Below are 15,624 nucleotides of genomic sequence, written 5' to 3'. Positions count from 1 at the left end.
TCAGAACAAAGAGGTGAACTTTTTGCCAAATCCAGAGATAGCTGAAGGAAAGTTGACAAGCAAGGGAGGTTAAATAAGCATCGAGCGAGGGAACCGAAAGATCTCGTCAGGATAATAAATGATCTATTTGCATCCTAGTCATGTTGCTCCATTTTCACTTTCTTTAGCTGAACACACTATAAGTTGATAAACTAATAGCACAATTTTGCAATGTTGCGGTTAATGCTTGGCTGTCACGTATTTAAACTGTAACCGTGAGTGATTCCTTTGTACCTTCTCCTAGTTTGCCAGCCTGCTCGGCTGCTCCTCCGGGGAGGATCTTGGACAGCATGCTGTCTCCCTCCATGCCAGGCTGCCCTGCTGCAGCACTGCCGATACCTCCTGGCCTCGGAGCCGCTTTGGAGCCTGGACGGGAAAAGTGAGCATAGAAGCGAGAGCGACAGGACAAAGGAGAGAGGAAGAAGGACCACAGAAGGATCCAGAGGACAAGTTTGTTTTTTCAATGATTACACATTCCGCTAGTTGGTCTTTGTTTATGACACTTTTCAACAATCTCTCGAAAATGAAACGTGAACCCGAACATGAGACGCGTAGTCGTCTCGTCTTCGGCCGCTTATCCGGAATATGGGTCATGGGTTAACTTATCCCAGCTGACACCGGGCAGGAGGCGGGGAATACCCTGGACAAGTCGCCAGTTTATTGCAGGGCCACACATCTACAAACATCCAGTCAATTTCTGGCTGGATCATTTAACCTATAAGTCGCACGTTTTTGGTGAAGGAGGTCGGAGAACCCGGAGAGAACCCACGCAGTCACAGGGAGAACATGCAAACTCGACACAGAAAGGCACCAGGTGGATTTGAACCTGCTTGCTGTGAGACAACAGCGCTAACCATTGCACCACCATTCGGCTCCAGATCAATATTAACCACCATAAAATGATATTTTCACAGCTTGAGGAGGATCTGCATTTTTTCCATGCACTAACCTCTCCTGTCTTCTCAGCTCCTCCTCCTGAAATCAGTTTATTGCCGTCACCTGTTCTCCTATGATCGCCTGCGACCCGTCGCTCATCATCCCGGACTCCACTCATTCTCTGCTCCTGCCACACCTCTCTCCCAGATTGTCGTGACTTGTTCCTTCATTCCAGCTATTGCTTCTCGTGCACCTGCCCTGCCTGTTTCTGGATGTCGTCTGGTTACCTGCCCCTTTGGACCTGTCTACCTGTTTATTCAGACTACCCAGTTTTTGGGCTCTGCCTGATTCTTGGAACTGCCTCATTGCCTCCCCCTGTCCTGATTTGTCTGCTGGTTTGGACTGACTTGACCTGGTTTTGAATAATAAAGCTCAGATTCTGGATTTCCCTTATCCCGTCGTGCATTTGGGTATCAAACGGTTTGATCTGTTAATTAAACTGTTAAAAACTCATTTGTTTGACCAACTGGTTGTCTTACTAGTTGGTGTGTTCATCTCTTTGAGTAACACATAATAATCATGTAATTAGCTAGTGGTAAAATTGGATGCTATATTAACCTATTCTACTTCCTGTATCAGCAGTGAATTTTCAGTCCAAACTCTTTTCTTCAGGGGGGGGTACTAAACACCTGCCTACTACGAGATTACCTTGTTACTACTAAGCAACTAGTCTGTTTGCTTGATTTCAAATTAACTACCCAATTGACTCACCAAGTAGTGACTTTGTACATCAGGACTGATGTACTGCTGGAAGAGAAACACCTCCTGCTGCGGAAGTGATTAATCCCAGATTACATGCAACAGCATACACACTGGTTACATAAAACAGACACAGCTGGGAGCAGCTGGCGAGACGTGGGCGTGATGAGAGTCATTGTGCATGGTGTTTATGTGGCGGCTTCTTTGTACCTATGCCTGTGAGCGGAGGCAGGGCAGCTTTTGTGGCCATGACGGGCGCTGCCTTAGCGCCGATAGCCGTTACTGGAGGAGTGTCAATCTTGGCCTGTGGATAGAGGTGGGAGAAGGTGAAGCAGTTGGAGGAAGGTGCACAAACACAAACATGTTCGACAATAAACCGACAAAAGGCAGGAATGAGAGTGACATGAGAATCATCTATAGCTACGGCAACAAAACCCTGAACGACTGTGAAACAGAGTGATTGTCAATAGCTGCTGTCCTATTGTGAAAGCTTGGTAAATTATATTCCGCCAGTTAGTTATTATAATCCATTAAGTAATTTTGAATCAGCACTACTTGCATTCTCGCGTCCATTAATTTTAAAATCAAGCACCAGCCTGAGGGAAAGCGGGTGCCTAATCCCAGTGTAATCCACTGGTGCTCGTCTAGACTTCCAGTAGGCATTTACAAATGTTGCCTTAGGAGCTGCCCACATTCTCTTTATCAGCATCGCTTTGTCTGAGTAGACGTGTTTGGAATTACGGTTTGGAAACTGCTAGTATGTGCTGCCACTTTGTGAACGCTCTTAAAAGTTCCTCTTGCAGTCTTTTCCACATTTCCTGATCCAGATCCTCAACATCTGGAAACAACCGTTTCTGCTGCTGTAACAAAATGGCTTCAGGAACAACATATGGTAGACCGGATCATTGCGGATAGCCTCGAAACGGGTACCATCTAAACACAGGAAATATGATCAAAATATATTGATTAAAACCGCATTTGTAAATCCTGCTCAGGTACGCTGACTCAACATGTTAGACCTATTGTTCTCTATTTCTGTGCCCACCGAATCCCATTTTGTTCCAGCAAAAGAAGAGTCCATTCATCACAATGCGCCATGCATCGCAGGATATTTCAATATTTACAGCCACTTCATTAAAGCAATGAAAGAATGGAACTAACACAAGAGTGTCAGTGAAGGAGACTGAATGATTGTGATATTTGATTTGCTGTCAATGGCCTTCCTCTCAGAGCGAATCCACAGCAGAACCATTCCAAAGCCAATTCCTGCCTATTTGATGTCAGACTATGTGGATTATTTCACTTTGGTTTCCTGCTGCAGGCACAGCGATAAGAAAAGTATTTTGTAGTGTGCTTTGAAGAGTAAAAGCACAGTAGGGATCATTTATAGACATTTCCTAATAGTCTCGATGAACATCCTTGACAACATGACATATTTAAGAGAGACATATTGAATTCAAGAAAATAACAAAACTTTCTGAATTTTCAGACGAGTACATTTTCTTTAGACTCCTAAAACAAATCAATTTACAGTGATTTATGATTATGGAGGCGAAGCGGGTACATTTTGCTGGGAGACATTTTGCTTGGCAGTTTCTTGAATGTCTGGCAGACAGTGAATCAGCTGCATTCAGTTATCAGCCCTGCCTGTGCTAATCATAGTGTTTGATAAAGCCCTGCCAGCACGGCAGAGGCACAGCAGAATATAAATAAACTGAACTTGGAGGAGATGAACCAGTCCTTATCGCTGGAAGCATGGATGGACACGACAGGCGACAGGAAAGGAGGTAAAGTACGAGCTGGGAGCGAGGACCCGGGAAAAGTGAAAGAGGAGGGAAGGAAAGTGGAGTGGGTCCAAAAGGTACTCGATAAAAAGGATGACTGAAGGCAAACAATAAAGGGGAATGTAAGCTATGGAAATAAAACATGCAGAAATATGAAGTAGCAAGTAAATGAGAATTAGAAAATGTTTAATTATTGAGAGCAGTTCGATAGGTGGTAATGATTTGGTATTATTGTTGATCTTGATGTTTTGATTTTGTTACAAACTGTGGAGTTGATTATCACCTTTATATTACAAGACTACAGTAATCTTGTTAAACCTTTCTAAACTCACCATAGTAGGAAGTGTGCTTCCTGTCAGACCTGTCTGCCTGGCCTGCCCCATGGGTCCACCTACTGGTCCCATTTGCCCTGGCTTGATCTGGCCCTGACCCATGCCTTGTCCTTGTCCCAGGGATTGTTGCTGGGGGCCAGTCATTGCTGTGGAACCTGGCTGCCCCACCCTGGACACTGATGTCTGGGCTTGTTGGAGCTGGGTCCTCTGTCCTAGAGCTCCGTCTGCCTGGGAACCTGGACCACTCTGACGCCCCGATCCTGCAGGCCCGCCAGAAGAGCCTTGTGCACGGGAAGAGCTGCTGCCAGACCTAGAGGAGCCTGGATGAAAAGAGCAAGGGGTTTGGATTGTATTTTTCTGAGGATCAATCTGCATTTGTTATATAATCCTGAACTACCAAAACAAATAAGATGCAACTATAAAACAAAACAGACTATCAGCAGCATTCTAAACCCTGCAATCCTTCACGTTAAAACACATCTTCCACCCATAGATATGATGTGTGACTATATCTACCTTTTGAATCAGCTGCTCCTTGACAAATGCCTCACCTGACAAGCCTACCTCATCCAATCTAATTAATTCATGTGTCTGTTCCTAAAAACGCTTAACATTTCAAAGACTCAAACTCCAGTCTTCAAATTATATGGACTGTTTATTTGAATAGACACATTATATTATTATAACCACAATTCAGTTTCTAATATATTGTGTGCAACACTACACTAACAAGCAAATATCAAAAGCAATGAACTCATTGCCATCGTGCCACCCTGGGAGAAAACATTTTCTTGGAAATTTCACAGTTGATATAGTTAATTAAAAATTGTTGAACCTTGAAGGCAGTTCTTTACTAGCTCTTTCTGAGATAATCTAGGTATGCCAGGCATCTGAATACAAAGAGAATCTAAATGGTAGTCTAATACATTATAGTAATGAATACTTTACGAGTTATACAATTTCCATATAGTGGCCTTTGTCAATATTGTACAATCATATAAGTATTAGCAGTTAAGTAATATCACACAAAATAATGCAAAGTAATTTTTACTCATTTTGCTACTATTCTGTATTTTAAGAAGAGGGCTATGAATAAAAATCAAATAATAATAACTATAAATTATTATTGGGGGTTGTTGACTTACAACCTGTTACTCTTCGACTGCACTGTTTTTTTGTGTGTGTCTATTTACAAAGTGTTTTTAAGACATACCGGAAAGTGAACAAATCAAATGTACGACATTTTCTGTGGTCTCACCCACGATGTCTATCAAGAGGAATTTGGCTCTTTCTACTCCTCATTTACAGTATCATGATGCAGCATAATATACTTGCAGGAATTTATTTTATTATTTATTTTATTCAACTTTTATTTAACCAGGTAAGTCAATTGAGAATTATCTTTCTTCAATAACCTGGACGTTTTTAGTGGTGGGAGGACGCCAGAAAACCCACGCAGACACGGGGAGAACACGCAAACTCCTCACAGAAAGGCCGCACGTCAGATTTTAACCTGCAACCTTCTTGCTGTTATGCTACGATGCTCATCTGAATTTAACACGGGCCGACTTACAACCAACTTCGGCTTATGACAAAACTCTTTACCACACCTTATATTGGATTGTTTGTATAAAATGTTATTCTATTTTAATTGTAAAGAAACCCTGATTGTACCTGGTTGTCCCTGCATGTCCACTTGCTGCTGGGACTTGCTGCGTGAGGAACGGTGTGGATCCCCTTGTCTTGATGAACGCTGGCTGTGAGGGTGTCCTAATGGATCCCGGGGGTAGTCCGACGAGTGGTACCCTCCGGACCTTGAGTCGCCATGTCTTCCTGAAGATGAGGATCGTCCTGAAGACTCAGGGCGTATCGATTGGTCTTTGGGGTGCGACTTAGATGACCTAGAGGACCTAGCCTCATCTGAATGACGTGACGAGGTTGAGTGTCGGCCAGCGCTGCCATGGTGACGGTGGTCACGAGAAGAAGTGTGTCGTCCTCCATGGCCATACTCATCTTGGGGCCACAAGTCCTCCTCAGGAGGCTCATCGTAATCATGATAAGTGTGTCTGAAACCATGACGGCTCCTTCCAGATGCGTGGCTGCTACCGTAGTGTCGAGAACTGGATCGTGGTTTCTCAAACCAGTCAGTTTCTTCTTGGCCCAGATGGTAGGCTTTGGAAACCGAGAGCAGATCACAGTCAATCTCCATGTCGTTTGGAGACAGCGGCATGCAGGCTGAGAGAAGGAAGGAGGCAGGAAGAAGACCAAAAGCATGCAAAAGAAAAGAATAGGAAGGAGAAGACACAGAAGGAAAGGCAGAAAATAAAAATAAAAGATTTACATCCATGCAGAATACACTTCACATTGCCTTCAAACATTACAAGAGATTCTAAACAGGAAAAAGCATACACTGCAAAGCGTTCCACTTGTTGTGTTTGTGCTAAAACAGGTCAGCTACACATATAGCAAGACAATTTAAACTGCACAAACGTACCTAAATGCAACTGCCTTGCATGGATCCTTTCATATAATAAGGAAATTATACTTGGCCTTTTTAAATCAGGGTTTGAATATAGAACTAATTGCGAGGAACTGCTTTGCAGTGTAGATACAATTCTTAAACTACGATATATGAACACAAAACATCAATACCAATATAATAATAACAAAGACGTAATAAAGATAATAACATGTACAGGAAAAACAATGTATTTGTGTCGTGCAAAGTAGACCTTTTCAAGTGAATCAGAGTGTAGTAAATGCAGAAAAGGACCACGCCGAAGAACCATGCGAGTATTGGACAGACAGACGACTGGACGAACAGGCGGAAGGATGGGCAGGCAGGCAGACAGACAGACAGCAGTCCACTGATAAGAGAGCTCCAAGTGACTCTCAGGAAGAAGAAAACATGAGCATGCAACAGCTTTCTTGTCTTTCTCCTTTTCTTTGATAAGTCTAGCATTTGGGTGGGTGGGGGACGTTTAGATAAACGTGGGAGTAATAGTAGGTAGTGAGACTCTGAGGGCATTCAGCTCCCACAATTACCTTCACTGTCTGACACAGCACAATGATATTCGTCTACAATGTATGTATCATCCGATTTGTAGACATGGGTCCGGGGAAGATCCCGTATATGGTCTTGTACATCAGGCAACGAGTGGCTGGAACCATACTGGCCATAATAATAATGATATCTATTGCTGCGACTGTCGTTTGGGTTGGGACCTAAGCTTGATGAGCGCCCAGAACCCATGAACTTCCCGAGGGGGCTGAGAGGGCTCTCCTCTTCAGAGTACTGCCGAGTCGGGTGGCGCCCACAGATAGATCCAGATCGGTAGGAACGATCATCCCTCTCATAGGATCGGCTGCGATATCCAGGGTAGTCCCTGGCCGAGATCTTGTCCATGCCATAACCGGTGGAACGGGAGCGGCCAGTGGAGGTATAATATATCCGATCGTCTTCTTCCACCGTAGAACCATAGTATCGACTACCATGAGTTGCAATGCCACTGCCGGCTTCGTAAGCACTCCTCTTAAAGCCATAATCTTCAATTAGCTGGCGCCCTCGTATATTGGAGGATGGGTAAGCCCCACCTGTTGCTGAGGAATAGGAGGCCAGGTCTGCTTCCACATCCCGAGCCTCCTCAATGGGGGAGAACTTGGAGATTTTTTGCTCCATACTCGCCAGTTTCCTGTGCTTGTTGCGCTTGGAGGACATGACTGCTGGAGCCAGAAGGCTTCTGGAGGAAGACAAAGGCTTCTGTACCCCGGAGCGGATGCTGCCATATTTGTAGTCATAGTCATAGTGATAGGGGGATCCCCCACCCATGCTAGCGCTCACGCTGCTGCTGCTGCCCCCTAGTGGTCCGTGCCTGTAGCTGCTCTTACCCCTGCCATGGTGGTCGTACAGTTCTTCCTGCATCGCTGCTTCCTCCTCAGGTGTCCTGCCGTATGAAGAACTGCCAGTTCCCCCACGCGTGGTGCTGCCAATGGTGCTGCTATGGCCATGGATGTCGCCAGGGTAACGCCCACTGCCTCCTTGATGCATCATGTCTCCTGCTGTTGTGCCCAGCCCGTCCTTCACTGTCAGCTCACTTACATCATCAATCATCATGTAGTTTCTTGGGATGTTTTGCTCCAAGCCAGGAGCCCCATACATCCCATCTGCATTGCTGTAGATCGAAGGGTTGTCAACAGAGTGTCCATAGGCATTAGATATTGTTGAGGTGTACGGTCCATAAGAACTGGCTGTGGTTGTGGTGTAACCATATGTATTAGTAGTGGTTGTGGTGTACGGTCCATATGAACTGGCTGAGGTTGAAGTATACTGGCCATAAGTGCTGGGTGGCATGGTAGAGTACCCACCATAACTGCTAGACACTGGTGCTGAGCCATAGGGCCCATAGGAGCTGGCCATAGTTGTTGATGCAGTGTACAGACCATAAGAGGGAGCTGCACTGGAATATGCAGCATCTTGAGCAGTGGTGGTGACCACGACTGTGGGGTTGCTAATAGTCTCATAATTGGTTGGCATCTTGTGCTCTAGATCGGCAATTGAAGTCTGCCTTGGTCTTCCAGGGTGGAGAGTCAGAATATCCGCTTGGGACTGCCCAATATATGGGCTGGTCTGGCTAGGATAGGAGGACACAGCGCTGGGATATGGTGAACTGTGGGTGGGGTATGGGGGCTGACCAGGTGGAGCAAGCCCAAAACCTGTATGTCCTGCTTGAGGATGAGGTGCAGCTGGCAACCCAATGTCTGTCTGGGGGTAGGGGGGCTGATTCTGGGGGTAGGAATGAGAAGAATAGGCGCTTTGAGACTGGTAAGAAAGTCCAGAAGGGGTGACATGGCTCTGGAGAGGGGTGGGTTGTGGCAGTGCCTGGGACTGGGAAACTGTTGGATAGGGAGGTTGGTTGAATGTTGAAGACTGGTACGTTAGACTTGATTGCTGAGTTGGCAGTACCGGTTGGCTCTGGGGGTACTGAGAGGAGAGGAGGTTTGGGGTTGGGGGATACTGAACTGCTGAATGAAGATCGCTGGTGAACTGGCTGAGAGGGGCGGTGCTTGGCCTTGTTGACAATAGCCCATTAGTCTCATGTGATGCAGCTGCAGCTGCTAAACGTAGGTTATTCAATTCACTGTCAGACATATAGTCCCTAGTGTCCCCCATACACCTCAAGTAAGCAATATCCCTCCTCTCTCTCTCCTTGACCAGTGTCTCCTTCCTTTGATGGATCCCCAATTCTAAATATTTCAGTTTAGCATCGATTTCTTTCTCTTCTTCCTCCAGTTCAGCTTGCTGCTTTCTCAGCTTGGTCGATTCTTGCTCCACGGCCTTCAGCTCGTGTGTGAGGTCTTTGAGGAGGCTGGCTTTGGCAGCAAGCCCAGACCTGGAGCCGAGCTTGAGGCTGGGCACTGATGGTAGGAAGACCTGTTGGAGGGTGGGTGTCATCATGGGCAAGTGAGTTGATGTGGTAGTCTCATCTGGAGGGGGGCTGGGCAGGGTACGCTTGACTTTACGGAGCAATGAGCTCTGCTGTAGGGCTGCCAGCTGGGGAGAGAGAGATAGGCAGGGAAGAGGGCATGGGAGAGCAGGACAATATAGGTAGACAAAAAACAAAATGGAAGGAACAGAAGAACAGGGAACTTAAGAGAGTGATTTGATGATAAAGAGAGCGGAATGGATTTGTGGAAACCATGGAATTGAAGTAGAATTTCAGATGGAGAAGATACAAAAGTGGTGGATGGAGCCAGAATAAGTTTGAGTTAAAGAAAATGAAGGAGGAAAAAGAGATATGATGCAAGTAATGGTGGAGATAGCAAAGGTCGAAATAACAGGTTGAATAAAGTGCAATGAGTAGAGTAAGGCGAGATGTAGTGAACAGATTAAACAGATTATATGATAAGAAAAGGAAAAAGGTTAGAAAGGAAAGAAAGAGCCGGGATAATTGTGAGATGGATGACAGTGGAAGAGAAAGTTAAGGCAGGTGGGAGGACATACAGCGGAATGATGGGGAAAAAAGGGAGGGAAAACTCAGACAGAAACAACAACACAATGACAGGGACACATAAGGGAGACATACACAGACAGGGCAACAGGAAACAAGGAGCTTATGTTAGAGGACATACAAACACATTAAAATGAGTTCCATTGTGAGGTGCTGTAGCTGGAGAACCAATCGTCTACTAGTAACTCATTCAAAGTGCTTTGAGTAAAAGGTTGTTTTAGAAAAAGAGGGATGCATGGGAACAATCAAATTATTCATTGTTTTTAAAGGGTGTGTTTGCTACAGATCAATGGTAGGGGTGTGTGTTAAAAGGGTATGCCGCTATATTTCATTATATTTACTGTAAATAAGTGAAAAAATATGCCATTATTCATCATGAAAATCAATACATCTGGAACATTTTGTCAACGCTCAGCAACTTCCTTTGTTGCCCTTGAAGTCATGCATTTGTGACATTGACATACATTTTGAAAACTCTGTTGAACACTTCGTATTTTCAGATTTTATCATCAACTCAAGGATAGAAATGACAACTAAAGATTGTGGAAAGCATACGTAAAATCGAATTGACCTTTTCTAAAGATCAATAAGGAAGTACAGTAAATCAAATACATTGCAGTTTGCAATAGTTGCAAGACAGAAGTGGAATTCTTAGAGGGAACATGATATTTGATATTTTATTTGCGTTATTTTTCAATAGTTTCAATGGCCCAGCTCGCAGTCTGAGTTAACTGATTTTTTTTTGTACATTTTTTATCAGTCATCATTAACTGATTGTAGCCTATACCCTGGCGTACTCATACTGTGGAGCTGTCCGTGGTGCTGAAAGCGCCGCTTTTGTTTTGTTGTGTGGGGGGGAAGCGTTGTATCAGGGGGCCCTCCAAAACAAAGCGGTACGTTTCAGCACCACGGACAGCTCCACAGTAGGAGTACGCCAGGGTATAGGGCAGACACGGGCAAACTAAGGCCCGGGGACCATATACGGCCCGTTAGGCTTTATACCGGTAATACGGCCCACCGAACCTGTCCAAATAATATCATTAAATAACATTTTATTATAAACCTCATTCATTTTACCTTTTTCCCTGTAATGCAACCTGTAAAAGGCCATGTCCTGGCTTTTACATGTCATTTATATTAGTTCACACAAACACTCCAGCCTGGCCCGGCCCCTCTGTCAAATTTTAGAACCATTGTGGCCCGCGAGTCAAAAAGTTTGCCCACCCCTGTTGTAGAAGCATAGTAACAATTCAAGCACTAAGCATATTTTAACGGATCAGAATCAGAATCTGTTTATTTGCCATTGTCAGTGAAAGGAACATAAAATAGCAACAACAACAAATAATAAAGTGCAAAGCGCTGTTAGGGTAAAGTAAAGTAAAAAAGTAAAGTAAAAAAAAAGTATATGAATATTGGGATGGAATACTTTGGTATAAAAAATAAATCCGGCTCGTCATGGCCATATAACTTGATTATTTTTTTATAATTAGTTTTTGACTCTATGGAATCATTGCCTCTGTTGAATTTTGATATCTTATTAATGTGTAGGAATACAAATACATAATTCCAAAGGCAGAATGTTTTTTCTGAAGTAATAAAAACACGTAGGTACAATGAGACAGAGAATTAAAAATATCATAAGCCTCAAATCTCAAATAAGCAAGTAAACAAATATCAGATCATAAATGTTTTAAAATAAAATATTTTTTAGCTTCACTTTATTTAACTACCTCTTAAAAACTATTCTATGTGCACAATATATGTTAATAACTAGTGCTGTTCCAATCAAGCATTTCTTTTTCCAATGAGTCCATGTTTTCCAGTGGTAGATCAATATCATGACTAACATTCATCAGAATGAATTTGTACATCTTTGATGATGAATATCTGTAGATATTGTATTTTCCTCATCTCCTGCCAAACATATTAACTGCATTTTGAACTTGGTCCATTTGGTCCAGCATTTATGATACAAGTCCTAATGTATAATATTATGAAGGAAGGTGGACTATTCTAAACAGAAAAAAACAATTTTTGCACACAAAACTTTTTATTTTTATTTTTTAGAAATGCTAAACATGTATTGTGCCTGTGCACCTGTCAACAATGATCATTAAACCACAAGTGGAATTTGCTGGAGCAGCTCTGGAGACTGACTATGACCTGCCCACATTTTAAATCTCTTCTTGAAATTCCCATAATATTTACAGATATTTGATTTGATTTAATTGATTCAAACTGAAATAACTGAATGACCTGTAATTAAAATTACTACTATTATGTTGCTGGAAATATATATATATATATTTGTTTTCTAATTTTTAGAACTACTGTACATCCTACACAAAGCCAAATATTAGATCTTTCTGAGAAACACTAGCTTCCACTGTTTGTAATGTCATATACTGTAGTTCAATTTGAATTGTGTCATTCTGTGTAATTCATGTGTCAATATGATTTGAGTGACTTTACCTGGCTCTGGAGTGCTTGCTGTTGATAGAGAGACAGCCTGGCCTTGGTGTGCTCATCTGTGGTGGGGCTGAGGGACTTGGGATCTGACATGGACCTTTGGGTGCTCTTGATTGGTCTTGGCATAGAAGGGTGTCGCTGGGGGGACTCTGCGGTGTAGGATTTCTGCTGAGGTGTGACATGGGCCTTGTTTAGCCTCTCACTAGACAGGGATGTCTCCAGCAGGCGGTGAGGGGACACTGGGGAAACAGGTGAGTAGAGGACTTGTTGGGATTTGGGGTTTGCTTGCTGTTGCCGGATGATGCTGGAGATGGACTCATTGTGCAGATGGTTATGAGGCTGGTAGCTGATGTCAAGTGGGTCTGGGCGTCGTCGTTCAAACTTGGCAGCATTTGCTGTAATATGCTGCTGCTGGCGCTGCTGATTCAAGAAGTCAATAGAACTGGATTGTTGAGTTCCAGCACTGGTTGAGGAAGAATATGGGCTGACTGTAGTTGGGACACTGAGCTGGGGAGCAACAACACCGTGCGACTGGGCTTCCGGGTCAGTCTGACATGCTAGAGACTGTCCCTTTTGGGTCCGCTCCGGTCCAGAGATGTAGTGCACAATCTCAACTTTATTTGGATCTGGTACTGTTACATGAATGGCTGGGGAGACCCTTCCTAGGTGCTCCACTTCTGTCTGGCAAGACATTTCCCTGATGGTCTGGATGGCAATACTGGAAGACACCATCTTAGATTTGTCAGTTTTGGTATCAGCCATTGCGGTGGTTCCGGCAGCATTGGACTCAGAGTGCCGGGAGAAACGGGAACGCCTTCTACGCACCGGATGCTCTGTCTCAGCCTTGTCCTCATCGTCATCGGTCTGTACTGAGCAGTCAACACTGCGGCCACGTCTCCTGGTCCGATGACGCATCATTAACCTGGTGATGAAGAGAAGAGTTCATTAAAAATCAATATTCAGGCTGGATCACAATTGGGAGTTTAAACACTTCAACTCACCGGCCATTCTAAAATCCATTGATTTATGACATTACACAGATAAACATCTCTACCTCTCCTCTCTGTCTTCATCGTCTGTCTGCACACAGCTATCCATGCTCCTGCGGGGAGAGCCATAAAACATCCCTCCATCTCCATCCAAGCTGTCCCTGCTCAGCCTGGTCATGGAGCTGTGCTTTCTCATGTTGCTCCTGGTCGCTGTGTGCTCTTCCTGGCTCCTCAGGCATATCTCAGATGAAGAGTTGGGGAGAGATCGTGAACCTATCTGAGAGTCAATGTAGGGGTGCAGTGGTTGTCCATTAATATCCATCTGAAGAAAAAAAGAATGGCTTCAAAGTCGTTAGATAAGGTTACGTTAGGCTGTTGTAGCCCAGCTCCGAACTGCGGCTGAAGAAGCTTTGCTATATGAAGCTAGATTTACACCAAAGGAATTAAAGAACAAATTATTCACTTCAAGTCAAGGAGCTTTTAAATTTGTTATTTTTTAAAGAGCATATTGGAATCCCCATACACCCAAATGTCAAACATCTGCCGTGCAGAGTCCAGTGCATTTTGGGTAATGACATCATATCCTGTGTTTGTAAACCTTTGTCACACAATCCAGTTTTGGCAGCCATGGATCAGTCTGGCAAGGCCTTTGCCTGCTGCCCAAACCACATTGCACTTTTTTTTTCTTTTTCTGTGGCTAATAGCCCAATGAAAAATGGACACATATGCAGCTCTTTCGGGCTGTGCCCTGTACACCATGGATGTAGGTCGGACCACAAGGCTCTTACCGAGCTGTGACTGACATTATGTATGTTGTCACTGTCGAGCACAAATGCAGACAAGTAACTCAGTTACCTATGATAACTTTGCATTGAGAGACTCTAACAGGCTCCAACCAACAACATAGCTTGTAGGACTATTCTCACACTCAAACGCCTTCGCCTTGATAATATGGCAACTCAGACAGTCAGCTGAGATGGTTCAGGTATTTATTTAGGATGTCGCCGGTTGCTGGGAGCATCTGTGCCTGCCCCACTCTGAGACCCCGGAGTAGACCCTGAGCTCACTGATTAGACTCTGTGTCTCAACTGGATTGGAAATGCCTCGGAATACCCCCAAAAGATATGGAGGAGGTGGTTAGGGAGAGGGTTTGGCCTTCTCTGGTGAGACTGGCCCCTGTGATATGCACTCGGATAAGCAGAAGATAATGAAATATAAAAAAAGTAAAATTAAATTGGGGAAGACATTTTGAAAAAAATGGCACTACGTTAGCTCCTGCTAACCGCATTACCCATACTACCCATGAGGCTGCATTGCATAATAGACTATTATGCCACTTTCCTTTGCATTTTCAAAAGGCCATATTATTTAGCCACTGCTAACCAACAATTAAAAACATAGACAATGCTGATGTTAATGCTGTAATGTGTCATATCTTTTTACATGTAAACCATCAGCCAGTGTTTCTCACTCCCATCACCTGCATAATCTGAGATGCTGTTTTCTGCCTCTTCTGCTCTTCAAGCTGCTGCTGGAGTTGATTCTGCAAAGACTGGATTTGGTCTAGCTGAGACTTCTGCTGAGCTAGCTGCTCTCTTTGAAGAACAAGTTGTTTCTCACGTTCCTGTTGCTGCTGATGTAGAACCTGGAAAATGTTGGTGGAGAAGGGAAACACATGAAAGGACACGTCACCAAAATCAGGCAACACAGAACAAAAAAAAGCATGGACAGGCATGATACAAGAAAGAGATTGAAGTGGATGGTGTTAAGAGTTAAGAAAATATCAGAAGAGAAGCAATACATGGTGAAAAACAGACAAGGTTATACAAGACAGAACCAGACAGAGTGAGGCATCTGGTTATATAATAGATTATCAGAATTTCAGAAATGCAAATCAAATCATCTGACTCCCTAAACTGGATGTAACATGAAGTTATTCTATTAATGATAGAATGGTTTTAAAAAAATGGTTTTCAAATCAGTCAAAATGTATACGTTGCAAAAAGGCAGGAATGGAAATGCAACATAAATGAAAAGCAGCATTTACTGGTAATAACTATTGCCAGTCAAGGAACATATTTAATGCAATGTCTATGCTGCATATATGGCAGGACAGTGCAAATCATCTGTTATTTTTGCTTATGCTGTGGGTCATGAGATGCATATTAAACATTCCAGCTCTTGTTCATTCTCATTCAGGAAGACTTCCACACCTGTTTAACAGAGTTAACTTGAATGATTTTCAACTGCTTGTTCTATCAAAAAAAAGAAGAAAATTGTCATGTTAGCCCTGTTGTTATTTCATAAAACAATCCCCCAATGGCGATAAGAGACCGGACAAACTATTGTGCTCTTGATTATTGCATCT

General features: G+C 43.6%; 1 protein-coding gene across 1 annotated transcript in view; it reads right to left on the bottom strand.

Annotated features, from left to right (window-relative positions):
• The window catches only part of bsna (bassoon presynaptic cytomatrix protein a), a 58,488-nt gene continuing 42,864 nt past the window's right edge, over nt 1-15,624 (bottom strand). Inside the window, exons 6-14 of the mRNA XM_068746217.1 lie at nt 14,737-14,901; nt 13,322-13,578; nt 12,271-13,189; nt 6,836-9,341; nt 5,465-5,962; nt 3,791-4,110; nt 1,885-1,978; nt 274-405; nt 1-41 (exon numbers count right to left, since the gene is read on the bottom strand). Of these exons, the coding sequence (XP_068602318.1) occupies nt 1-41; nt 274-405; nt 1,885-1,978; nt 3,791-4,110; nt 5,465-5,962; nt 6,836-9,341; nt 12,271-13,189; nt 13,322-13,578; nt 14,737-14,901 (4,932 nt within the window). The remainder of the gene's footprint in view (nt 42-273; nt 406-1,884; nt 1,979-3,790; nt 4,111-5,464; nt 5,963-6,835; nt 9,342-12,270; nt 13,190-13,321; nt 13,579-14,736; nt 14,902-15,624) is intronic.

Source organism: Brachionichthys hirsutus, chromosome 2 (genome assembly GCF_040956055.1).
Source record: "Brachionichthys hirsutus isolate HB-005 chromosome 2, CSIRO-AGI_Bhir_v1, whole genome shotgun sequence".
NCBI classification, from domain to species: Eukaryota; Metazoa; Chordata; class Actinopteri; order Lophiiformes; family Brachionichthyidae; genus Brachionichthys; species Brachionichthys hirsutus.
The sequence above is the reverse complement of the archived record's forward strand: the minus strand, read 5'-3'. Positions and strand labels throughout refer to the sequence as shown.